This window comes from Anomaloglossus baeobatrachus, chromosome 4 (assembly GCF_048569485.1).
Source record: "Anomaloglossus baeobatrachus isolate aAnoBae1 chromosome 4, aAnoBae1.hap1, whole genome shotgun sequence".
Lineage (NCBI taxonomy): Eukaryota > Metazoa > Chordata > Amphibia > Anura > Aromobatidae > Anomaloglossus > Anomaloglossus baeobatrachus.
Window position 1 is genome coordinate 506,830,561 of NC_134356.1, and position 27,435 is coordinate 506,857,995.

The 27,435-nt window shown below is 47.8% G+C and overlaps 1 protein-coding gene across 1 annotated transcript in view; it reads right to left on the reverse strand.

Moving 5' to 3' along the window:
- Positions 1-3,615: 3,615 nt before the first annotated feature.
- The window catches only part of SLC27A2 (solute carrier family 27 member 2), a 131,591-nt gene continuing 107,771 nt past the window's right edge, over positions 3,616-27,435 (reverse strand). Inside the window, exons 9-10 of the mRNA XM_075345835.1 lie at positions 14,988-15,118; positions 3,616-7,385 (exon numbers count right to left, since the gene is read on the reverse strand). Coding sequence (XP_075201950.1) covers positions 7,209-7,385; positions 14,988-15,118 — 308 coding nt within the window. The 3' untranslated portion in view covers positions 3,616-7,208. The remainder of the gene's footprint in view (positions 7,386-14,987; positions 15,119-27,435) is intronic.

Genomic DNA, 27,435 nt, shown 5'->3' on the forward strand with positions numbered 1-27,435 from the left:
GTTTATAGGATTTAGAAAGCTACAAGGGTCCACACATCTGACCAACATACCGGTGGGGGCCTAGGTTAAAATTTTGCACCGGGGTTTATCGGATTCTAGTTATGCCACTGCTCATGGTTCTAGACCTGTATAAGCAAACGTATATTTTCAGAATGTCATGAAAAGTAAGAAGATACAAATATTTTGTAAACAGGCGCTTGTACACAAACAAAATATAGCTCTGCAAACTACTGAGAATACAGTACATAATTTTCATTGTGGTTGCAGCAGCTTTTCTTCTTTTGTCTTTGTCTGTTCTAAAAATAACAGCTTTCATCTCTACCTTCCCAAGCAGCGATTTTCCCAAATGATGCCCTCAGATTACTAAATTTAGACCTGCCTTTAATTTGGTGAGCATAATTGTGCTTTTACACATGTACTGTATGTTTGTTCCAGTGAACTGAATCTCTAGTGTACAGCGAAGAAACCTGGAATAAATTAACTCCTGTGGGATCTGAAACCTTCACTGGGGTATCAGTAATGCTTTGTTAGAAAAAGTGCACCGTAAGGACAGCGCTCCAGTCTCTGTCATAGCTACGGTATGTTGGTAGGAAGATGTATCCTGGTCAGTGGAAGGGGCTTATTAATGTCCATCCACGTTTTATACTGAATGTGTTCACTGCTCCAGAAAGGACGACATGGAGCAGAGACGCTTCATTGTTACAATGGATACATTGGATTGTATATTGGAATCACATTTAAGGGATTTCTTTTTTTATTGTCATATCGAAGCAGATCTAAGGCTGTAATATTTTGTCTTTACTTTTCGTATTTTTGTTATTAATATTTCATGTGGATGCATCAGATGTTTATTTTTTTTCACAATTAAACTTTTTTTATAGGTTAGGCAGCATTTTGAGGTATAGGAAATATTTTTTTAAAAAAATGCTATGAAAATTATTCTAAGGCTGCACTCACACGGCCGTAAATTGACTCCTGCAAGAGAATCGGGCCGATTATGCTAATGACTGCCCCATCAACCTCTGACAGTGTTTGATCCAAGTGACAGCTAAATGTGATCCGATAAGAGAATCAAAGCACGCTGTCAGGAGAAGGAGGACAAAAGTTCTCCATTCTAAGATATGATCTGAGAGCAGTTCGATGATTTCCACACACCCATAGGCTTGAATGGGTGCACGCCATCTGATATATGCTGTCAATCACAGCATGCTGCTTAGCACTGCTCCATAGTATAAGATTGGTCTGAGGACTATCCGATAAAACTTTGGATAGCCCTCCTCCATGTTATATGCCTCGTCTGAGCGAGCCCTAAGGCCAGATTCACACATCCATGCAACACAGACTGTGCTGGGATTACAATATTCAGCCCGACTACTGGATCTTTTGACCTGAGCTAACTGTTTCAGATGAAGAGACCCCACATTTGGGCTGGGTTTTGTGATCTGAGCACGTGGATATTTTTTACAGATACCTGAAACATCTTAAAGGGAACCTGTCAGGTAAAAAAAATGTTATTAACCTGCAGATATGGGGTTAATTTGCAGGTTAAAAGCATTCTAACAGCTTTCATCTCTACCTTTGCGCAGCGCCAGCACCGAGAGCCCCACTGCCAGGAGTAATTATACTCCATTCCCATCACCAGCCTCTGGCTTTCAGTCAGACGGGTGTCGCTGGCGTGGCATTTGTCACTGCTATCGGCCGTCAATCAGTTCAGGGGTGCAGTTACAGCTGCCGCTCACTATGTTCAGTGGGCGTTTCCCCTATGACTGAAAGCCCAAAGCTGCTGGGAGGAATAACGTTAACTTCGTCCAAGCATCGGGGCCAGCACTGAGCAGCTTCAATAACCTGCAGATTAACTCCATGAGTTATTAGCATTTTTTTACCTTACAGGTTGCTTTTATCATTGATTTTTTTTATAATAAATATGCCAATAGTTAAATTTGTTGACCAATATTCATGTTTTGCGAGTCCAACATTCATGTATGGATTTATTATACCCAAGGTTAACTTTGATTAATCTTTCAGTTGTTTGCAACAGATGCTATGGTGCCTGAGGATCTTAAAAGCCCCTTTGTCAATTGCAGACCACTAGTACCTGAAATAACACTCAGTAGAGGAGGTTCTGTTATAGATTTTGAATTAAGACCCTAAAGCACTAAGAAACGCCACTGATTGTAGACATGATGGCACAGACACAAGTCCAATGTTCTCTAGGAGCCTATTTTATAAATATGACATTTTGCAGATTTTCCCCATTTACGTAAGAGGCTTGTCTTCAAAAAACATTGACTGTAAATTAAGGGCCATTTTTATTATGTCAATGAAGAGTATAGAATATAAGGATAGTCTTTCTCAATCTACAGGATCGGCAGTGTTATGTGAATCAATAGGCCACAAGTAAGGGACCATTTGGAACGAGCACCGAAGGAAGAGCAGACTGGGATTGTGAGCAGCTGCTATAATTCTATGGGTCACATAATCCACATATATGTCCGCAATGTATATGGTCAGTTGCACCTGCTTGAGATGAGAGTATTAGATTGAAAGCTTTATTATGGCAAGTATACATTCAACCATTTTTCCTCTATGGAATAAATAAACAAGCGCAATAATTCTTTTGATGTTTACATATTTATTATCAATATTATAATTTATTATCAATATTGTTATAGATAAATATTACAAAAGCAAATTATACACTTCTATAGAGAATTACTTTAATAGTCAACAGTAAACATTTGGTTTGAAAAAATTCAAGAAGTAAAGTAAGGCCAGCGTCACACCACCGCCGAGTCAGACAAGAGCGATGCAATTTTTTATTGGACGGCACTCGATCTAATGTTATTCAATGAGAAAGTGCTAAGCAACAATTTTTTCTCATACCGATTCGGCATGACAAAAAAACACAACATGGTGCGATATGATGCATAAATCAGATGAAACTCGCTCATTCAAGTCTATTGGTGAATGGAAATCATCGGACTGCACTCTGATGACATCTGAGTACAGCATTATTTCCTCAGACAGAATGGAGAAAATTTGTTCTCCATCTTTTCATAGTGTGCTCTGATTCTCTCATCCAAGAGGTTCAGATCACACTAAGCCAACACTCGGATCATCTCTGATCAGAGTTTGATCAGAATGTAATTTGCATAATTGACCCAATTCTTTTGGATGAGAGACTCTAAGGTAGTGTGACCCTGGCTCAGCCATGCTAGTTTGCAGTGGAAATCTGTGTGCTGGCCTTTGACTCTTACTCAGAAAGTAAGCTTGATCTCTCTTTTTTAGCCCCATCTTCCATTTTATCTTTAAAGAAGATTTTGTTTTTACTGAATTACATAAAAAACCCCAGCAGGAATATAATTTTTGGTTTTACAGCTAGTATCACTTGAACATATTGATGGAACCCCAGTGGTAAATATCTAAATCTGAGCTGTGTCTGGTTAGGAAACAGAGACATGGTGACATAGGTGGTAATTAAGCCATAGACATGAGATACAGTTGTGCTCAAACGTTTACATACCCCAGCAGATATTTTGCTTTCTTGGCCTTTTTTCAGAGACTATGAATGATAACACAAAATCTTTTTTCCCACTCATGGTTAGTGGTTGGGTGAAGCCATAATTGTCAACTACTGTGTTTTTTCTTTTTAAATCATAATGACAACCAAAAACATCCAAATGACCCTGATCAAAAGTTCACATACCCCAGTTTTTAATACCGTGTATTCCTCCTCTAACATCAATGACAGCTTTAAGTCTTTTGTGGTAGTTGTGGACGATGCTCTTTATTTTCTCAGATGGTAAAGCTGCACATTTTTCTTTGCAAAAAGCTTCCAGTTCCTGTAAATTCCAAAGCTTTCTTGCATGAAATGCGCCTTGAGTTCTCCCCAGAGTGGCTCAATCATACTGAGGTCAGGAGACTTAGATGGCAATTCCAGAACCTTCACTTTGTTCTGCTGCAGCCAATGATAGGTCGAGTTGGGATTGTGTTTTGGATCGTTGTCATGATGGAACGTCCAAGCACGTCCCATGTGCAGCTTCCAGGCTGATGAGTGCAAATTTGCTTCCAGTATTTGCTGATAAGATGCTGCATTCATCTTTCCTTCAACTTTGACCAAGTTTCCTGTGCCTTTGTAGGTCACACATCCCCACATCCTCAGTGATCCACCGCCATGCTTTACAGTAGGAATGGTGTTCCTTTCATCATAGGCTTCGTTGACACCTCTCCAAATGTAATGTTTATGGCTGTTGCCAAAAAGTAATTCCGCAGTAATGGCTTTCTTTTGGCGACTTGACCATGCAGCCCATTTTTTTCAACTCCCTCCTTATTGTGCCTCTTGAAACAGCCACACCGCTAGTTTTCAGTGAGTCCTTTATGTCAACTGATGCTACTTTTGGGTTTATCTTTGCATCCCAAACAATTTTCCTGGCAGTTGTGGCCGACATTTTTGTTGTACCTGATCGTGGTTTCATTTTTACAGAGCCCCTAATTTTCTATTTGTTAATCACAGTTTGAACACTGCTGACTGGCATTATCAATTCCTTCGGTATTTTTTTGTATCCCTTTCCTGTTGTATGCAGTTCGACTATCTTTTACTGTAGATCCGTTGACAATTCTTTTTCTTTCCTCATGACTCACAATCCAGAAACATCAGTGGCTGGATGAAAGATGCAAGAGTCTGCCTGGATCTCAGAAAGTCACTCAGCTTTTATGCGCACACACTGATTACAAGTAAATAGGTCACAGGTGAAGATGTTACCTTTATTAGTCATTCAATCCATTTGTGCCAACTTCTATGCATTATCAGGCCAAAATCACCAGGGCATGTAAACTTTTGATCAGGATCATTTGGATATTTTTGTTGCCATTATAATTTAAAAAGAGAAAACACAGTAGTTTGACAATAAATGGCTTCACCCAACCAATAACCCTGAGTGTAAAAAAAGATTTTGTGTTTTCATTCATAAATATTTGCTGGAGTATGTAAACTTTTCAGCACAACTGTAACAGACACCTTTTATTCTATATTAATCTAATCTTTTTAGCCAAGTGGGCATTGGCATTTACTTTTCTTATGGAGATTTTCTTGAGGACCATGACCAGTTGGTTAAACGACTAGATTGAAATAAAGGTATCAGGAAAAGAGAGGTGCAGAAACAAAAAAAATAAACAATTCAGGAAAACAGTGGCATTTACACCAGGTAAAAAAAGGTACATAATTATAGCAAGTGACAGGTTTTCTTTCAATAATAATCTACTTTACTCTTGTTTAACATCTGTATTTCTTAATACCATTGTTCTCCTCTGTGATAGGAAGTAAATGGCAGTGAGAATCCATGACATGGCAGTAAAGTGACTCTTGGAGTAAGGCTCTGTGCGCACGTTGCGTAATTACATGCAGTTACACTGCGATCTGCACCGCAGCATAACTGCATACGTCCTGCGTCCCCAGCACAATCTATGGAGATTGTGCAGGAGACGTGCGCACGTGGCGTATTAGAGCGCAGCACTTCAGCTGCTGCCAGAAGCGCGCGTTCTAAGAAGTGACATGTCACTTCTTTTGTGCGCTCTGCATGAAGTCCCTGCTCTGTCTATGGCAGGGGCTGGGAGGGGCTACATGCAGAGCGCATGAAATCGGCTTTTGTTTCTGCAGCGATTTGAAGTGCATGTGTGCTGTTTAAATCGCTGCAGAAATTTCTGCAGGGCCACTACGCAACGTGCGCACATAGCCTAAACCAGTGGCGATAATGAGATCTGTTGGGTTTCAGTCATATTGTTTGTGAACCTATGCCTTGGTTAAGAAGGTATAAGGTATCTGCAGCCTTATTTAGGTGCTATGGTGGGTATTACACTGGAGATAAGCTCAAGAATTTTGGGCCATCAATGGTCCTTCTAAAGAATGTGGACATTACCTTGTGTGAGTTCTAGCAAGTGCTGGATCTGTGACTGGCTGGAATTTTGTGATACTGTTAACTACGTAGAACTCCATATCAATGCCTTGTGCTTGTATGTCTGTACCTAAACTTGGATGGGCTAATGATATTCTATCACCTTGAGCATCACCATATTGATGGGTAGTATGGGTCTACATAAGCTTGAGCATCACCATATTGATAGGCAGTAGGAGTCTACATAACCTTGAGCATCACCATATTGATAGGCAGTAAAAGTCTACATAAGCTTGAGCATCACCATATTCCCACCATATTGCCCATGATCAGTGTTTGCAGCCTTTTGGACGCAGCATGCTTCAGCTGCATCCAAAACGCTACATTGTACAGTACAAGCATAGTGGATGAGATTTCTAGAAATCCTGTGCCCACTGTACTTGTTTTTTTCACAGCAAACACAGACCTGTGGTGCGTCTTTCCAGACCGCAGTATGTCAATTGTTTGCTGCGGATTCATATGCGTCCTCCGTAGGGAGAATACAAGCGAGAGACCGCAGCGCACTGAACCCTGATCGTGGGTACGAGCAGCTGCGGTCTCCTGTGTTCTCCTGCGGAGGAGACTCGCGGCCCCCACAGGTCAGGACCCGCCGTGTCCAGGACGTAGTGAGTCCTGATCGTGGGCACATATCCTTAGAGTCTACATAACCTTGAGCATCACCATATTGATAGGCAGGAGTCTACAATATTAATCGGAATACTAGAATTGTCACTTTTTTGGGGGGATCTTGATAACTGATTGAGTTTTCAATAAATTTCAGAGCAGATCATCACAGCTTCTAGATGTGGATTAAAGTGCCCACTATACTACAATTATGGCAAATGCCCAGCCTGCATAGAACAGAACCACAGATATCAGTTGTGTTCTACCTAAGAAAGCCCACTTAGTACCGTACTTTAAATCCATCATGTCACATTGTGTCTGTTTCTCTTTTGAAGGCCGCATCATATCTTGTAATGTCTTACATGGATTGCTCTAAATGAGCAGTGCTGAGTATTGCAGCTGTATTACAACACAAGCCGCTCATGTTGTTTATTTTTGTAACCAGTTCAGAGGGTCACAGCTTACAAATTGGCCCCGGTGGGGCGCCTAATATCATCCTGATGGAATTGATGTTGTTACTAAGTAACCCTATTAAGAAAGTACAAACATATACTTACATGAACAATCTCTTTTTATATAGAATTATCTAGTCACAGTGTTAACAGCCGGAGTATGATGAATTCAGAGGGACCAAAGCTTTCCAGTTGTTCAGTCTCACAGTTTGATTCTTTTATTCTTGATCTCATCATAAATAGTCTGAGTCATGGGGACGTATTTCTTTTCTCTCTCATCCAGAAAGTAGAGTGGATCTGGAATATTAGATGGATTGAACCCTTGTTTTACAAGCTCCACTTTGCGTTGTTTGAAGGTTCCTGTGATCTCTAGTTCTTTCTAAAAAGATAAGCACATGACCGGTCCATTTATTATGTGTTTAGACACTCCTGGTGCCTTATCTAATAAGAAAAGGTTGCTTCACTGGAAAATGGTCGTATTCTAGTGGAAAGAGGCCTAGATCAACACTGTGGATCAAAAAATGTCCAAAAATATTGGAAATTTCTGGCCTTATATAGGTCAACACATAGATGGTATAAAGTAGAGAGATAAGCAAATTGATTCTCAGGACCCTAAACAAGCAACCATGTTGGTTATCCATGGCTGCTGGAAGCGGGCCCTGAAAATATCCTCCTACCTTTCCTTGTACCTCTTCTGATTTGTAGGCCTGGTGCAACATTATGAGTACATCATGGCGAAACAATGATGTTGTGTCAGGGCTACAAATCAGAAGGGGCACTGATTCTGCAGGTAGGACGTGGAGGTTTGGCAGCCATGGAATGCTGATGTGGCCACTCCACAATAATCCTGCAAATTGATTTGTTCATCTCTAATATAAATATACACTATACTGTCTACAGGTGAAGGAAAAGATGATCCAGCTTCCAGTCTTGTAATTCAAATCTACCAAAGTCTAAAGGCGGCGTTACACGCTACGATTTATCTGACGATATGTCGTCGGGGTCACGGATTCCGTGACGCACATCTGGCATTGTTAGCGACGTCGTTACGTGTGACACCTACGTGCCACTCCGAATGATCGCAAATAGGTTGAAAATCGTTGATTGCTAACACGTCAATCAGTTTCAAAATATTGGTCGTCGTTTGGAACGCAGCAGACATATTGCTACGCTGACACCCTACCAACGACGAACAACATCCACACGGCTGCCTTGGTCAAACAATATATCGCTGATCACTGATGCGTCGTTTGTGAGATATGTACGTGTGACCGCTAATAAACGACCTATGTGCGATCTTAGCAAATCGTATCAACGATTTGGGCGTGTCACATCGCTACTGAGATCGTCAGATAAATCGTAGCGTGTAAAGCGGCCATTAGAGCCATGCACTTGAAACGCATCTGGTGGGGTGTCTAAACTTACCTTCTGTGCACCTGGAGATGTTCTATGGGCAATTGCTTATTTATGTGGATCGTTGGTTTTAAAGAATTTTTTATTAAAAGTGGATTTTAATTACAAGACACGAAACTGGATAATCTTTTCCTTTACCTGTGATTTCAGCTCTGAACAGCAGCGGGAGCCTCTGCTTCCATGCCACCGAGAGTTTGGACGGTTTCTGAGGGTGAGCTGGTCATCTTTTCGCTTCACTATACCGTCTACGCAGCATGAACCTTGTTGATAAATCTGGCACATTTTAAGAATGTCAAATATAAGCTTGAACTACCTAAAAATTAGACTGCTTTGATAAACCTCAATATAACATACCCCACCCAACCTTATGTAGAATAATACCCTGTGAGTTACCTTACAGTGAAAGCCATACAAATAACCATATCATACACTGCCTAATTTAAAGCGCTATACACTATAGTAACCATGTGATGGTCAAAGAAACTTCCATACAGCTGCCTAATAAAACAATACTATACAGTAACGCCATCATTATATTACAAATACAATACACTATGCAGCCACACAATACCGCAGGCAACATAAATAATACCAGACAGTGACAAAATAAAAGTTCCATCCATAATGTAATCTTATGCTATACATATGTCTGTATGTAAGCCTGCCTTACTGCCCTCATCCTCCTCCTGATTCATACTGCTGGCGAGGATGGACAAGATGGCACCAAGCATAAAGACACTGCATCACCCAAGCAGGAAAAACTTTGATTGAGGGAAACATGGCCCAAAATAGATAGTGTTATTACCGTTGTCATGGCAGGTATGCTGCTAAGTATGAATAGAAAACTTTCATATCTATTTTTCAACACATGTATAATTTATGTTGAGTAGCTTAGCTACCAAGAGGGGGAAGGGGGGAGACAGAGACATAGCGCTCTGAGGGGTTCAACCGGCGTTAATACCACTGTTAACTATATCAGCATGCACAGCACAGCACACCAATATAGTTCATCTCTGTGGCAGAGACATGATACATTCTGAGGGGCCCTTATACAGTGAGGAAGACCCTTATATAGCGAGGGGGTCCCTTATATAGTGAGGTGGCTCATACAGTGTGGGAGGTGCTTATACAGTGTGGGGGCCATTATACATTGTGGAAGCTAATGTTCAGGTCATTATACTGAAGGGGGGTATTCAGCATGTGAGCTAATGTAGAGGCCATTATACTGCTTGTGGCCTACCTTGGGGGCTATCATTAAATGTTGGGCCATTAAACACTTTGATGGTTACTGTGGAGGCCATCATACAGTGCGAGGGCGATTATACAGTATGGAGACTACTGAGGGGGGTTGTCAAACTGTAAAGACTACTTTGGGGGTCATTATACAGTGTGAGAGCTAATGCGAGGGCCAATATATTTTTTAGGGACTACTGTGGGGACCATTAAACTGTGTGTTGGCTACTGTCAGGGCTCTTATACAGTATGTGGACCATTATATTGTGTTTTTGGTGAGCTCTTAAGCGGGCTTTACACACTGCGATATCGGTCCCGATATCGCTAGTGTGGGTACCCGCCCTCATCTGTTGCGCGACACGGGCAAATCGCTGCCCGTGCCGCACAACATCGCCCAGACCCGTCAAACATACTTACCTGCTCGGCGACGTCGTTGTGACCGGCGAACCGCCTCCTTTCTAAGGGGGCGGTCCGTGTGGCGTCACAGCGACGTCACTGAGCGGCCGCCCAAAAGCAGCGGAGGGGCGGAGCTGAGCGGGACGTAACATCCCGCCCACCTCCTTCCTTCCGCATAGTGGCCGGGAGGCAGGTAAGGAGAGCTTCCTCGTTCCTGCGGTGTCACACGGAGCGATGTGTGCTGCCGCAGGAACGAGGAACAACCTCGTTACTGCTGCAGTAACGATTTTTGAGAATGGACCCCCATGTCACCGATGAGCGATTTTGCACGTTTTTGCAACAATGCAAAATCGCTCATCGGTGTCACACGCAACGGCATCGCTAATGCGGCCGGATGTGCGTCACCAATTACGTGACCCCAACGAGTTCGCATTAGCGATGTCGTAGTGTGTAAAGCCCCCTTTAGCCCATCATTCCAAGTACAGGGAAGCTGTTGGGCCACCATACTGTGTATAGGGGAGCTGTGGGCCCATTATACTGTGTATAGGGGAGATGTGAGACCATCTTACTGACTGTGTATAGGAGAGCTGTTGGCTCATCATACTGTTTGTAAAGGAGCTTTGGAACAATCATACTGTTTATAGGGGAGATGTGGGACCATCATACTCTGTATAGGGGAGCTGTGGGACCATCATACTGTGTATAGGGGAGCTGTGGGACCATCATACTGTATATAAGGGAGCTATGGGACCATCATACTGTATATAGGGAAGCTGTGTATGCACTAAACTGTGTATAGGAGAGATGTGGGACCATGATACTGTGTGTAGGGGAGCTGAGGGCCCATCATACTGCATATAGGGGAAGTGTTGGGTCATCATACTGTGTATGAGGGATCTATTTATCTATTTTCAGGGACTCAGGGGACATTATTAAATACTAATTGGACACTTAAGAACAATTATTCTTATAGGGGACTCAGGGTATTGTCAGCTATGCACAGGGGCATTATTACTTTCTATGGGCAAATGTGAACACTTTTCTAGGGCACTTGTGTGCCGCCCCCGTGCCAGCAGCCGGTGCTGCTTGGGTCCAGACCTGCTGGGGTAGTGGCTCGAGGGTCTTCGGACCCAGGGGTCTCGCGGACACGCCGAATAAATGGGGGGGACGTAGATGTACGAGCTAGGCCCTGTTAAGTTTGTGACGCCATCCATGGTGTGTGGTGAGTTGGGACACCACCGCTGCTGTGATGGCGCACCCGGGGGAGATGTAATGGCAGCTGGATGTTAACCCCTGCGTGGGTAGGGATGGTTGCCCCGGGACCCAGTGGCTCTGGTGCAGGGTATAGCGATTGCAGGGAGTGTTTGTTTACTCACGGTTAATAAACCACACAAGTCTCTGGTAAACCAAGGTGCTGATGCCGCGGCCGGTTGCATTCGGATCCGCCACTCGGCTGGTGGTCTCTATCCTTTTCCTCTGCACTGTTTTGTGTAAGGTGGACTTACCTAGTCTGAAACTCAGGAGTCCGCTCCCGGCTGGATGTGGCCTTAGGAGCCATGCCCGCAGACGCTGGCCCGTGGGATCTATGGGCCCTGGCGGTGACCTCTTATCCCTATAGGTGTGCTGTTGTCTTCTATGAGGGACTTGGGTGGGACAGAACCTATAGTCCTGAGCTCAATCGGTGAATTAACCAGTCCGCTTGTTTCCGGTTCTGGCTTCAGGGTCCGAATACCCCCCTTTGTGCTACGATTTCCGGGTCGGTTCCCCGTGTCGGTACCGGCGTGCTACAACCCTGTCCCGGTACACCTCGGTTTTGCCGAGCCGTCTTCCCATCTCCTGCTGACGGAGACCACCGTCTGCCTCCTAGCCAAGGCACCAGGGCTCCTACCCTGGTACCGTTCAACTTGAACTTCACCTGCTGGAGCTACACTTAGCTCCAGCCCACACTCCTCTACAAACTGAACTTCAAACTGATCTAACTACTGTTTTCCCGCCCCACGCTGTCTGGACCCCTGGGGTCGCGGTGTCCAACTGCCTGGTCACGCCCACTGGTGTGTCTATCTTTCCCTAAGGGGGGGTGACTAGGGTTTCTAGGTTGGCTGTGTGTTTCCTAGTGAGTTGTAAAGGAAAGCTGTGGAAAAAGAGCACAATAGGGTCTTACCCTTATAGGCAAAGGGCAAAGGAGGGGGGAGCAATAATACTCACCAAATGTAGTTGTGAAAGTCACAACTACTATATTCGCATGTAGAAATGGATCAAGGCAGCGGCAACCCAGTGGCTGATAATAGAGAGAATTGTAGAAAAGGGTTTCTGTACCGCGCCAAAGATCACAAGTCTGGATGTCAGATTAATGTGGCTTTATTGTATCATAGGTCTACGCATTTCAGGAGCTCTGCCCCCTTCCTCAGGACCATAGAAAAGACAACATCAACATTTCTATGGTCCTGAGGAAGGGGGCAGAGCTCCTGAAACGCGTAGACCTATGATACAATAAAGCCACATTAATCTGACATCCAGACTTGTGATCTTTGGCGCGGTACAGAAACCCTTTTCTACAATTCTCTCTGTTTCCTAGTGAGGGAAGGTGTTATGCGGGGGCCTATTTGTGATTACCTGGTTTTGCCAGGGCGTCACACTTACACAGGGCATTAATATTTTCTAGGGGGCATTTTACCATCTAGAGGTCAGACAGGAGGCATTTAACTTTATAAGTAGACAATGGACAGTGGTGGACATTTTTATATGGGGAACTAAGAGGAGCACTATTTTTGTGACACAGCAAGTGCAATAATAGGGCCACATGGGGCAGCAGTGGCTCAGCATTGGGGTATCGGCAATATGAGGAGCTTGTGCAGGTTGGGGTTAGATAGGACGAAAATGTGAGAAGTCAAATGTGTCTTTGTTCTAATCTCTGCAGACGAGTTGTGGCTGGAAGACGTTGTGTCGGTCTTGGCCAAATACAAGAGACAGGAAAAGTGAACGACTCAGAAAGAACATCAGCTGTAAGTCACCATCTATAACTGTATGTAACCACTTGTACAGTTAGGTCCAGAAATATTTGGACAGTGACACAATTTTCGCGAGTTGGGCTCTGCATGCCACCACATTGGATTTGAAATGAAACCTCTACAACAGAATTCAAGTGCAGATTGTAACGTTTAATTTGAAGGTTTGAACAAAAATATCTGATAGAAATTGTAGGAATTGTACACATTTCTTTACAAACACTCCACATTTTAGGAGGTCAAAAGTAATTGGACAAATAAACCAAACCCAAACAAAATATTTTTATTTTCAATATTTTGTTGCGAATCCTTTGGAGGCAATCACTGCCTTAAGTCTGGAACCCATGGACATCACCAAACGCTGGGTTTCCTCCTTCTTAATGCTTTGCCAGGCCTTTACAGCCGCAGCCTTCAGGTCTTGCTTGTTTGTGGGTCTTTCCGTCTTAAGTCTGGATTTGAGCAAGTGAAATGCATGCTCAATTGGGTTAAGATCTGGTGATTGACTTGGCCATTGCAGAATGTTCCACTTTTTTGCACTCATGAACTCCTGGGTAGCTTTGGCTGTATGCTTTGGGTCATTATCCATCTGTACTATGAAGCGCCGTCCGATCAACTTTGCGGCATTTGGCTGAATCTGGGCTGAAAGTATATCCCGGTACACTTCAGAATTCATCCGGCTACTCTTGTCTGCTGTTATGTCATCAATAAACACAAGTGACCCAGTGCCATTGAAAGCCATGCATGCCCATGCCATCACGTTGCCTCCACCATGTTTTACAGAGGATATGGTGTGCCTTGGATCATGTGCCATTCCCTTTCTTCTCCAAACTTTTTTCTTCCCGTCATTCTGGTACAGGTTGATCTTTGTCTCATCTGTCCATAGAATACTTTTCCAGAACTGAGCTGGCTTCATGAGGTGTTTTTCAGCAAATTTAACTCTGGCCTGTCTATTTTTGGAATTGATGAATGGTTTGCATCTAGATGTGAACCCTTTGCATTTACTTTCATGGAGTCTTCTCTTTACTGTTGACTTAGAGACAGATACACCTACTTCACTGAGAGTGTTCTGGACTTCAGTTGATGTTGTGAACGGGTTCTTCTTCACCAAAGAAAGTATGCGGCGATCATCCACCACTGTTGTCATCTGTGGACGCCCAGGCCTTTTTGAGTTCCCAAGCTCACCAGTCAATTCCTTTTTTCTCAGAATGTACCCGACTGTTGATTTTGCTACTCCAAGCATGTCTGCTATCTCTCTGATGGATTTTTTCTTTTTTTTCAGCCTCAGGATGTTCTGCTTCACCTCAATTGAGAGTTCCTTAGACCGCATGTTGTCTGGTCACAGCAACAGCTTCCAAATGCAAAACCACACACCTGTAATCAACCCCAGACCTTTTAACTACTTCATTGATTACAGGTTAACGAGGGAGACGCCTTCAGAATTAATTGCAGCCCTTAGAGTCCCTTGTCCAATTACTTTTGGTCCCTTGAAAAAGAGGAGGCTATGCATTACAGAGCTATGATTCCTAAACCCTTTCTCCGATTTGGATGTGAAAACTCTCATATTGCAGCTGGGAGTGTGCACTTTCAGCCCATATTATATATATAATTGTATTTCTGAACATGTTTTTGTAAACAGCTAAAATAACAAAACTTGTGTCACTGTCCAAATATTTCTGGACCTAACTGTATGTTCTGCAGGACTGGTATCTACCACTATATGGTGGTAATGTCAGTGCTGGTCTTTGTGTAGAGATTTCAGTAACAGCATGGTCATCTGCTGAGGTTCCCCTGTACCCACGATTAGTCTGCGCCACCGTACCTGTAATCACAATTACCTGATAGGGGCCCCCTCAGATGTCCCCCCCCCCTCTAGCTGAAGTCATAACATATTAATGGCTCCAGAAATTGATGAAGCAATATCTTGTACATCTTACCTGAATCCGAATGAAGCGTGGCCTTGCATAGTTTGGGAGGAAGTCTCGTACATGAGCATATAACTTTCTACCATCAAAATGCTCATACTCTCTCAATTTAAGAGTGGCCATTCCTATTCTGCCTTCATGATCTGTAGAGAAAGCAAAAATCTTAGACTGCAGCTAAATATAAATTACTAGCTGTACTACCCGGCTTCGCCCGGGTTAATAACTGTTGTTAACAAAATAGAATGTATTAACATTACCGGGATAGAATGTATAAATAGAATGTATTAACGCCCGGGATAGTAACTGTCTCTCTGTTTCTCTCCCATTCTCTGTCTGTCTCCCCCTCTGTATATCTCTCTCTGTCTCTCTCTCTCTATCTCTTTGTCTGCCTGTCTCTTTCCCTTTCTGTCTCTGACTGTCTCTGTCTCTTTCTCCGTCTGTCTCAATCTCTTTCCCTGTCTGTCTATCTATCTCTTTCCCTGTCTGTCTATCCCCCGCTGTCACTTTCCCTGTCTATCTCTTTCCCTGTCTGTCTCTTTTCCTCTTTCCCTCTGTCTCTTTCCCTGTGTCTGTCTTTGTCTGTCTCTTTACCTGTCTTTGTCTGTCTCTTGTCCTGTCTCTTTCCCTCTCTTTCCCTGTCTGTCTGTTTCCCTGTGTCTGTCTCTATATTTGTCTATTTACCTGTCTGTGTCTGTCTCTTAACCTGTCTCTCTCCCTGTCTGTCTCTTTCCCTGTCAGTCTGTCTCTTTGTCTGTGTCTGTCTCTTTGTGTCTGTCTCTTACCCTGTCCATGTCTGTTTCTTACCCTGTCTGTGTCTGCCTCTTTCCCTGTCTGTGTCTGTCTCTTTCCCTGGCTGCATTGTGACACGCCAACATTCCATATAAGGGCGTGGCTTTACATTCTTCTGAAGTTCTGGCTGCACTGTGGCTCCCAGCTCCATTCGCTTTAATGGAATCAGGTTTTTTGGTGATTAACTGTAAAGCGCGGGGTTAAAATTTCCCCTCAAAACATAGCCTATGACGCTCTCAGGGTCCAGAAGTGTGAGTGTGCAAAATTTTGTGGCTGTAGCTGTGACTGTGCGGATGCCAATCCCGGACATACACACACACATACATACATACATACATACACACACACATACACACACACATTCAGCTTTATATATTAGACTAGCTGTACTACCCGGCTTCGCCCGGGTTAATAACTGCTGTTAACAAAATAGAATGTATTAACAAAAATGTATTCTGCACACAAAAAACACAAAACAAATAGATATAAATGTAATTATGTCTGTCTCCCCGTCTGTATATATCTCTGTCTCTCTTTTTGTCTGTCTGTCTCTTTCCCTGTCTGTCTCAATCTCTTTCCCTGTCTGTCTATCTATCTCTTTCCCTGTCTATCTGTCACTTTCCCTCTCTGTCTCTTTCCCTCTCTTTCTCTGTCTGTCTCTTTCCCTCTGTCTCTTTCCCCGTGTCTGTCTCTTTGTCTGTCTTTTACCCTGTCTCTCTCTTTCCCTCTCTTTCCCTGTCTGTCTCTTTCCCTGTCAGTCTGTCTCTTTGTCTGTGTCTGTCTCTTTGTGTCTGTCTCTTACCTTGTCTATGTCTGTTTCTTACCCTGTCTGTGTCTGCCTCTTTCCCTGTCTGTGTCTGTCTCTTTGTGTCTGTCTCTTACCCTGTCTATGTCTGTTTCTTTCCCTGTCTATGTCTGTCTCTTTCCCTGGCTGCATTGTGACATGCAAACATTCCATATAAGGGCGTGGCTGCGCATTCTTCTGAAGTTCTGGCTACACTGTGGCTCCCAGCTCCATTCGCTTTAATGGAGGCAGGTTTTTGGCGAATAACTGTAAAGAGTGGTGTTAAAACTTCCCCTGAAAACATAGCCTATGACGCTCTCGGGGTCCAGAAGTGTGAGTGTGCAAAGTTTTGTGGCTGTAGCTGCGACGGTGCGGATGCCAATCCCGGACATACACACACACATACACACATTCAGCTTTATATATTAGATTATTATAGTGTAAGGTCTCGCTCACAGTATATAATCAGACAAGTGCAATCTGATAAAAAGTGCTGCATTTGGACCAATGTTATTCAATGAGGCATCACAGATCTGCAGTTTTCTCAGCTGTATTCGGCATGCTGAGATTCAACTCCAAAATTGGCACAATGTGAGAAAAAATTTGGATGCCATACACACCATCAGTATGACATCCGATTTTTACGGATATATGACATTTCTGTAAGATGGAAAACTCTAATTGGTCCTGTAAATGATTATAGCTGCTGACTATAAAAACCGGATTGCATACAGAGAGCATATGGATGACAAGTGAGAAGAAATCCCCTTACTTTTCTTAATGAGAGTGGGATGGATATTTTATATTGTGTGATTCCAGACTAAGAATGTGATACTGAAGAGTTAAGGGTACTTTACACGCTGCGACATCGCTAGCGATCCCGTTAGCGATGTAAAATTCTAGATCGCAAGTGCGATCTTTTGAGAGCGCACATGCGTAAAATGACTTATATGCGATCCCAAAAGATCGCACTTGTGATCTAGAATTTCACATCGCTAACGGGATCGCTAACGGGATCGCTAGCGATGTCGCAGTGTGTAAAGTACCCTTAACTCTGAAATAGTTTTGTTCATCAGTACTTGCAATTTTAAAGCACCATTCTAGTAGCTTTTTTCCATTCCGAGCGTGGTGCTTTTCATCTAAGGTCTCTGCTCCTACTAATATACTCACCCTTCGGCGTCTTGCCCATTTATCGACGCTGCTCTAGTCCTGCGTCGCCAGCTTGTGACTGTAACTTCTGATTGGCTGGAAGGCAGATAGTACATCACAAGCTCTCAATGCATCTCTAGGAGAGCCAGAACAAGGCTCCCATAGACTTACATTGAAGAGTGACCTTTGGTGTGCTCCATGAATCACTGGAGTGGAGTATGAAAGTAGGGTCAGTGGTAAAATAAAAAAAGTGGTGCTTTAAAACTTATTCTACATTGAATATATATCCAAGATTGACACATAAATGGTAAATTTCCATGATTTATGCTTTGAAAAGTTTGCAAAAGTGGCATTACATTATCATCATAGACTAGCGGTTTGGTTGCTGAGTATGGCTATGTGCCCACGGGACTCTGTATCTGCAGATTTTTCTGCAGCTAAATCCGCAGCATTCCCCCGGAATCCGCACCTTTTCATAGGTGCTGATTTTGTGCGGATTTGTTGCGGATTTGACGCGGATTTCGTTGCGGATTTTGCGATTTTTTTACATTCAATTGAATATGCAAAACCCGCAGGTAAATCCGCAACAATAATTGACATGCTGCAGATTTTTCCGCACGGAAATCCGCATGATTTCCGCTGCGGAAAAATCCGCAGCGTGGGCACAGCATTTCCCAAATGCCATAGAAATGGCTGGGGAGTAGCTGTGCTGCAGATTTCTGAAAAATCCGAGGCACTTCCGCGAGAAATCCGCGGCAAAATCCGCGCATTTTCCGCAGCGTGGGCACATAGCCTATATGTTTGGGATTTTTTTTAACATAAAAAACATAGTGGGCACCTCTTTTAATAGTTAAAAAAAACCAACAATTTCCAGAATGATGAAAGGTGTTGTAACAGAATAGTTGACCTCAACTATATATATATATATATATACGGTATATATGAAAATATATAAATTTCCATGATTTATGCTTTGAAAAGTTTGCAAAAGTGGCATTACATTATCATCATAGACTAGCGGTTTGGTTGCTGAGTATGGCTATGTGCCCACGGGACTCTGTATCTGCAGATTTTTCTGCAGCTAAATCCGCAGCATTCCCCCGGAATCCGCACCTTTTCATAGGTGCTGATTTTGTGCGGATTTGTTGCGGATTTGACGCGGATTTCGTTGCGGATTTTGCGATTTTTTTACATTCAATTGAATATGCAAAACCCGCAGGTAAATCCGCAACAATAATTGACATGCTGCAGATTTTTCCGCACGGAAATCCGCATGATTTCCGCTGCGGAAAAATCCGCAGCGTGGGCACAGCATTTCCCAAATGCCATAGAAATGGCTGGGGAGTAGCTGTGCTGCAGATTTCTGAAAAATCCGAGGCACTTCCGCGAGAAATCCGCGGCAAAATCCGCGCATTTTCCGCAGCGTGGGCACATAGCCTATATGTTTGGGATTTTTTTTAACATAAAAAACATAGTGGGCACCTCTTTTAATAGTTAAAAAAAACCAACAATTTCCAGAATGATGAAAGGTGTTGTAACAGAATAGTTGACCTCAACTATATATATATATATATACGGTATATATGAAAATATATATATATATATATATATATATATATATATGTGTGTATGTATAAAATATATATAAATATATATATGTATAAATATATATAAACTAGAAGGTGGCCCGATTCTACGCATCGGGTATTCTAGAATTTACGTATTGTGTAGTTAATGTATGATTTTTGTTATCTATATATATATATATATAATTGCCTTATTCTGTCTGTCTGTCTGTCTGTCTATCTGTCTGTCTGTCTGTCTGTCTTGCTCCAAAATTGTGTCCTTACGGTGACACAAAGCTGATTGGCCGCTGGGCTCTCCATGGCACCGCCCCCCGCACGGATTGGCCGCTCGCCCAGGCTGCGCCCCCACACGGATTGGCCGGCCGCTCGCCCAGGCTCCGCCCCCCCACAGATTGGCCTCTCGCTCCGGCACCCTGCAGGCATTGGCAACTCGGCCACGCCCCGCCCCCCTCACGCAATGCACGCTAGCTCTGGCCCCGCCCCCCCCACGCATTCCCTGAACCGACACGGTCACGGAGCCACGACTCCCAGGTGAGTACTGTACCCCCAGGAGCCCACATCAGCGTACGCCGCAAACCCAGCCGACATATACCCTCGCATTGCTGGGGCTGGCCGGCGTATGCTGGTGTGGGCTCCCGTGCGAGCGGGGGACGGGATTCGCTGGTAACCATGGTAGCATAGTTACCAGCGCATCAAGGTCCTGCAGCGGCGGAACATACACACACGCACACACATAACAACACACACACACATCAGATCACACTCTCTCTCACACACACATCACACACACATCAGATCGCATCCACACACTCACAATATCCTGGGATATCGCTTGCTTCTCGGCGCCGATACTGTGCTGTGAGCTTCCAGGACCTGCCGGAGGATCACATGGCCAGAAGCATGTGGTATCTCCGGATGTTGTGACTGTGAGCGCGTATGTGCAATATCGTCAATGTGTGTGTGCGTGAGTGTATGCGATCGTGTGTGTGCGTGTATGCGATCGTGTGTGTGCGTGTATGCGATCGGGTGTGTGTGAGTGTATGCGATCGGGTGTGTATGCGATCGGGTGTGTGTGAGTGTATGCGATCGGGTGTGTGTGTGTGTGAGTGTATGCGATCGGATCTGTGAGTGTCGGCAGAGGAGCACGGCGTGCTGGAGGAGGCTGAGAGGAGAGAGGCTGATCCTGGGGAAGGCTGGGAGGGGGAGGGGGAGGCTGGGAGAAGAGAGGCTGATGCTGGGGGAGGCTGAGGCTGCGGTAGGCTAGGCTGATCCTGGGGAAGGCTGGGAGGGGGAGGCTGGAAGGGGGGAGGCTGAGAGAAGAGAGGCTGGGGGAGGCTGAGGCTGGGGTAGGGTGGAAGGAGAGAGGCTGATGCTGGGGACAGAAAAGGCTGATGCTGGGAGGAGAGAGGCTGATCCTGGGGAAGGCTGGGAGGGGGGAGGCTGAGAGAAGAGAGGCTGATGCTGGGGGAGGCTGAGGCTGGGGTAGGCTAGGCTGATCCTGGGGAAGGCTGGGAGGGGGAGGCTGGGAGGGGGGAGGCTGAGAGAAGAGAGGCTGGGGGAGGCTGAGGCTGGGGTAGGCTGGAAGGAGAGAGGCTGATGCTGGGGACAGAAAAGGCTGATGCTGGGAAGAGAGAGGCTGATGCTGGGAGGAGAGAGGCTGATGCTGGGAGGAGAGAGGCTGATGCTGGGAGGAGAGAGGCTGATGCTGTGGGCAGAGAGGCTGATGCTGGTGCAGCATGGGGGATGGAGCACGATGGGGGGTGCGCAGCATGGGGGATGGAGCACGATGGGGGGTGCGCAGCATGGGGGATAAAGCACGATCGGGGGTGCACAGCATGGGGGATGGAGCACGATGGGGGTGCGCAGCATGGGGGATGGAGCACGATGGGGAGTGCGCAGCATGGGGGATGGACCACGTTTGGGAGTGCGCAGCATGGGGCATGGAGCACATTTGGGAGTGCGCAGCATGGCGGATGGACCACATTTGGGAGTGCGCAGCATGGGGGATGGAGCACATTTGGGAGTGCGCAGCATGGCGGATGAACCACGTTTGGGAGTGCGCAGCATGGCGGATGGAGCACGTTTGGGAGTGCGCAGCATGGCGGATGGACCACGTTTGGGAGTGCGCAGCATGGCGGATGGAGCACGTTTGGGAGTGCGCAGCATGGCGGATGGAGCACGTTTGGGAGTGCGCAGCATAGCGGATGGACCACGTTTGGGAGTGCGCAGCATGGCGGATGGAGCACGTTTGGGAGTGCGCAGCATGGCGGATGGAGCACATATGGGAGTGCGCAGCATGGCGGATGGAGCACGTTTGGGAGTGCGCAGCATGGCGGATGGACCATGTTTGGAAGTGCGCAGCATGGCGGATGGAGCACGTTTGGGAGTGCGCAGCATGGCGGATGGAGCACGTTTGGGAGTGCGCAGCATGGCGGATGGAGCACGTTTAGGAGTGCGCAGCATGGGGGATGCAGCACGATGGGGAGTGCGCAGTATGGCGGATGGAGCACGTTTGGGAGTGCGCAGCATGGCGGATGGAGCACGATGGGGGGGTGCGCAGCATGGCGGATGGAGCACGTTTGGGAGTGCACAGCATGGGAGATGGAGAACGATGGGGAATGCGCAGCATAGGGGATGGAGCACGATGGGGAGTGCGCAGCATGGGGGATGGAGCACGATGGGGGGTGCGCAGCATGGGGGATGGAGCACGATGGGAGGTGCACACCTCCCCCCAACACACACACACACACGCGCACTGCACAACACACCACACACACACACTGGGAACCACAAACACCGCCCTACACAGACACCCACACACACAGACAACGCCGCACACACACAACACCCAACACACAAACACCGCGGCATACATAAATATACGCACATACCGCACAACACACACATTGCACAAAACATACCTCCCCCAAAACACACCACACACACACAAACCGCGCAACACACACACAACGCTCCACAAACAACGCAATACACATACAACACCGCTCTCACCTCCCGCCACACCCAGACAACACCCAGAACATGTACAGCCCCTACACAAACACTTGGCAACTACACACAACAACATCTAATATATATAACAAAAATTATACATTAACTACACAATAAATTCTAGAATACCCGATGCTTTAGAATCGGGCCACCTTCTAGTATATATATATAGATGTTGTTGTGTGTAGTTACCAAGTGTTTGTGTAGGGGCTGTACATGTTCTCGGTGTTGTCTGGGTGTGGCGGGGGGTGAGAGTCGTGTTGTATGTGTGTTGCGTGTGTTGCGTTGTTTGTGGAGCGCTGTGTGTCTGTAGCGTTGTGCGTATATTTGTGTGTGCCGCGGTGTTTGTGTGTTGGGTGTTGTGTGTGTGCGGCGTTGTCTGTGTGTGTGGGTGTTTGTGTAGGGCAGTGTTTGTGGTTCCCAGTGTGTGTGTGGTATGTTGTGCAGTGCGTGTGTGGCGGTGTGTGTGTGTGTGTGTTTTGGAGGTGTGCACCCCCCATCGTGCTCCCATCCCCCCATGCTGCGCACCCCCCATCGTGCTCCATCCCCCATGCTGCGCACCCCCCATCGTGCTCCATCCCCCATGCTGCGCATTCCCCATCGTGCTCCATCCCCCATGCTGCGCACTCCCAAACATGCTCCATCCTCCATGCTGCGCACTCCCCATTGTGCTCCATCCCCCATGCTGCGCACTCCCCATCGTGCTCCATCCCCCATGCTGCGCACTCCCCATCGTGCTCTATCCCCCATGCTGCGCACTCCCAAACGTGCTCCATCCCCCATGCTGCGCACCCCCCATCGTGCTCCATCCCCCATGCTGCGCACACCCCCCATCGTGCTCCATCCCCCATGCTGCGCACTCCCAAACATGCTCCATCCTCCATGCTGCGCACTCCCCATTGTGCTCCATCCCCCATGCTGCGCACTCCCCATCGTGCTCCATCCCCCATGCTGCGCACTCCCCATCGTGCTCTATCCCCCATGCTGCGCACTTCCCAAACGTGCTCCATCCCCCATGCTGCGCACCCCCCATCGTGCTCCATCCCCCATGCTGCGCACCCCCCATCGTGCTCCATCCCCCATGCTGCGCACTCCCCATTGTGCTCCATCCCCCATGCTGCGCACTCCCCATCGTGCTCCATCCCCCATGCTGCGCATTCCCGATCGTGCTCCATCCCCCATGCTGCGCACTCCCCATCGTGCTCTATCCCCCATGCTGCGCACTCCCCATCGTGCTCTATCCCCCATGCTGCGCACTCCCCATCGTGCTCCATCCCCCATGCTGCGCACTCCCCATCATGCTCCATCCTCCATACTGCGCATCCCCCATCGTGCTCCATCCCCCATGCTGCGCACTCCACATCGTGCTCCATCCCCCATGCTGTGCACCCCCCATCGTGCTCCATACCCTATGCTGCGCACTTCCCCATCGTGCTCCATCCCCCATGCTGCGCACTCCCCATCGTGCTCCATCCCCCATACTGCGCACTCCCCATCGTGCTCCATCCCCATGCTGCGCACTCCCCATCGTGCTCCATCCCCCATGCTGTGCACCCCCCATCGTGCTCCACAGTCACACATCAGACAGTATACATGCACACATCTGATCGCATACACTCACACACACCCCACTTGTCCCTGTGCCCACCGGTGGGCGGGCCCAGCAGCTGTGCTGCACGCAGTGCTCCTCTGCCGACACTCACAGATCCGATCGCATACACTCACACACACACACTCACACATCAGAACACACTCACACACATACGATCGCATAAACGCACACACACACTGATGATATCGCACATTCGCGCTCACACAATCACAACATCCGAGATACCACATGCTTCCGGCCATGTGATCCTCCGGCAGGTCCTGGAAGGTCACTGCACGCACAGGATCGCCGCCGAGAAGCAAGCGATATCACGGTATGTTGTGAGTGTGTGGATGCGATCTGATGTGTGTGTGAGGTGTGTGTGAGAGTGAGTGTGATCTGATGTGTGTGTGTGTCTGTTCTTATGTGTGTGCGTGTGTGTTTCGCCGCTGCAGGACCTTGATGCGCTCTCCTCGGGGCGAGAGGCCATTCCGTGTGGGGGGCGGAGCCTGGGCAAGCGGCCAATCCGTGCGGGGGGGCGGAGCGGAGGCGAGCGGCCAATCCGTGCGGGGGGCGGGGCCATGGCGAGCCCAGTGGCCAATCCGCTGTTTGTCACCGTATGGACATGGCCAATCCGTGCGGGGGGGCGGAGCCGAGGCGAGCGGCCAATCCATGTGAGGGGGCGGAGCCTAGGCGAGGCGAGTGGCCAATCCGTGCGGGGGGGGCGGGGCCATGGCGAGCCTAGCGGCCAATCCGCTGTTTGTCACCGTAAGGACACAATTTTGGAGCAAGACAAACAGACAGACAGACAGATAGACAGACAGACAGATAGACAGACAGACAGACAGAATAAGGCAATTATATATATAGATATATATATATATATATACTAGAAGGTGGCCCGATTCTAAAGCATCGGGTATTCTAGAATTTATTGTGTAGTTAATGTATAATTTTTGTTATATATATTAGATGTTGTTGTGTGTAATTGCCAAGTGTTTGTGTAGGGGCTGTACATGTTCTGGGTGTTGTCTGGGTGTGGCGGGAGGTGAGAGCGGTGTTGTATGTGTGTTGCGTGTGTTGCGTTGTTTGTGGAGCGTTGTGTGTGTGTTGTGCGGTTTGTGTGTGTGTGGTGTGTTTTGCGGGGAGGTATGTTTTGTGCAATGTGTGTGTTGTGCGGTATGTGCGTATATTTATGTATGCCGCGGTGTTTGTGTGTTGGGTGTTGTGTGTGTGCGGCGTTGTCTGTGTGTGTGGGTGTCTGTGTAGAGCGGTGTTTGTGGTTCCCAGTGTGTGTGTGTGGTGTGTTGTGCAGTGCGCGTGTGTGTGTGTTGGGGGGAGGTGTGCACCTCCCATCGTGCTCCATCCCCCATGCTGCGCACCCCCCATCGTGCTCCATCCCCCATGCTGCGCACTCCCCATCGTGCTCCATCCCTTATGCTGCGCATTCCCCATCGTGCTCCATTTCCCATGCTGCGCACTCCCAAACGTGCTCCATCCGCCATGCTGTGCACCCCCCATCGTGCTCCATCCGCCATGCTGCGCACTCCCAAACGTGCTCCATCCGCCATACTGTGCACTCCCCATCGTGCTGCATCCCCCATGCTGCGCACTCCCAAACGTGTTCCATCCGCCATGCTGCGCACTCCCAAACGTGCTCCATCCGCCATGCTGCGCACTTCCAAACGTGCTCCATCCGCCATGCTGCGCACTTCCAAACATGGTCCATCCGCCATGCTGCGCACTCCCAAACGTGCTCCATCCGCCATGCTGCGCACTCCCAAACGTGCTCCATCCGCCATGCTGCGCACTCCCAAACGTGCTCCATCCGCCATGCTGCGCACTCCCAAACGTGCTCCATCCGCCATACTGTGCACTCCCCATCGTGCTGCATCCCCCATGCTGCGCACTCCCAAACGTGTTCCATCCGCCATGCTGCGCACTCCCAAACGTGCTCCATCCGCCATGCTGCGCACTTCCAAACGTGCTCCATCCGCCATGCTGCGCACTTCCAAACATGGTCCATCCGCCATGCTGCGCACTCCCAAACGTGCTCCATCCGCCATGCTGCGCACTCCCAAACGTGCTCCATCCGCCATGCTGCGCACTCCCAAACGTGCTCCATCCGCCATGCTGCGCACTCCCAAACGTGCTCCATACGCCATGCTGCGCACTCCCAAACGTGGTCCATCCGCTATGCTGCGCACTCCCAAACGTGCTCCATCCGCCATGCTGCGCACTCCCAAACGTGGTCCATCCGCCATGCTGCGCACTCCCAAATGTGCTCCATGCCCCATGCTGCGCACTCCCAAACGTGGTCCATCCCCCATGCTGCGCACCCCCCATCGTGCTCCATCCCCCATGCTGCTCACCCCCCATCGTGCTCCATCCCCCATGCTGCGCACCCCCCATCGTGCTCCATCCCCCATGCTGCGCACCCCCCATCGTGCTCCATCCCCCATGCTGCACCAGCATCAGCCTCTCTGCCCGCAGCATCAGCCTCTCTGCCCGCAGCATCAGCCTCTCTCCTCCCAGCATCAGCCTCTCTCCTCCCAGCATCAGTCTCTTTCCTCCCAGCATCAGCCTTTTCTGTCCCCAGCATCAGCCTCTCTCCTTCCAGCCTACCCCAGCCTCAGCCTCCCCCAGCCTCTCTTCTCTCAGCCTCCCCCCTCCCAGCCTCCCCCTCCCAGCCTTCCCCAGGATCAGCCTAGCCTACCCCAGCCTCAGCCTCCCCCAGCATCAGCCTCTCTTCTCTCAGCCTCCCCCCTCCCCCTCCCAGCCTTCCCCAGGATCAGCCTCTCTCCTCTCAGCCTCCTCCAGCACGCCGTGCTCCTCTGCCGACACTCACAGATCCGATCGCATACACTCACACACACACACACACCCGATCGCATACACTCACACACACCCGATCGCATACACACCCGATCGCATACACACCCGATCGCATACACTCACACACACCCGATCGCATACACGCACACACACGATCGCATACACTCACGCACACACACATTGACGATATTGCACATACGCGCTCACAGTCACAACATCCGGAGATACCACATGCTTCTGGCCATGTGATCCTCCGGCAGGTCCTGGAAGCTCACAGCACAGTATCGGCGCCGAGAAGCAAGCGATATCCCAGGATGTTGTGAGTGTGTGGATGCGATGTGATGTGTGTGTGATGTGTGTGTGAGAGAGAGTGTGATCTGATGTGTGTGTGTGTTGTTATGTGTGTGCGTGTGTGTATGTTCCGCCGCTGCAGGACCTTGATGCGCTGGTAACTATGCTACCATGGTTACCAGCGTATCCCGTCCCCCGCTCGCACGGGAGCCCACACCAGCATACGCCGGCCAGCCCCAGCAATGCGAGGGTATGTGTCGGCTGGGTTTGCGGCGTACGCTGATGTGGGCTCCCGGGGGTACAGTACTCACCTGGGAGTCGTGGCTCCGTGACCGTGTCGGTTCGGGGAATGCGTGGGGGGGCGGGGCCAGAGCTAGCGTGCATTGCGTGGCCGAGTTGTCAATGCCTGCAGGGTGCCGGGGC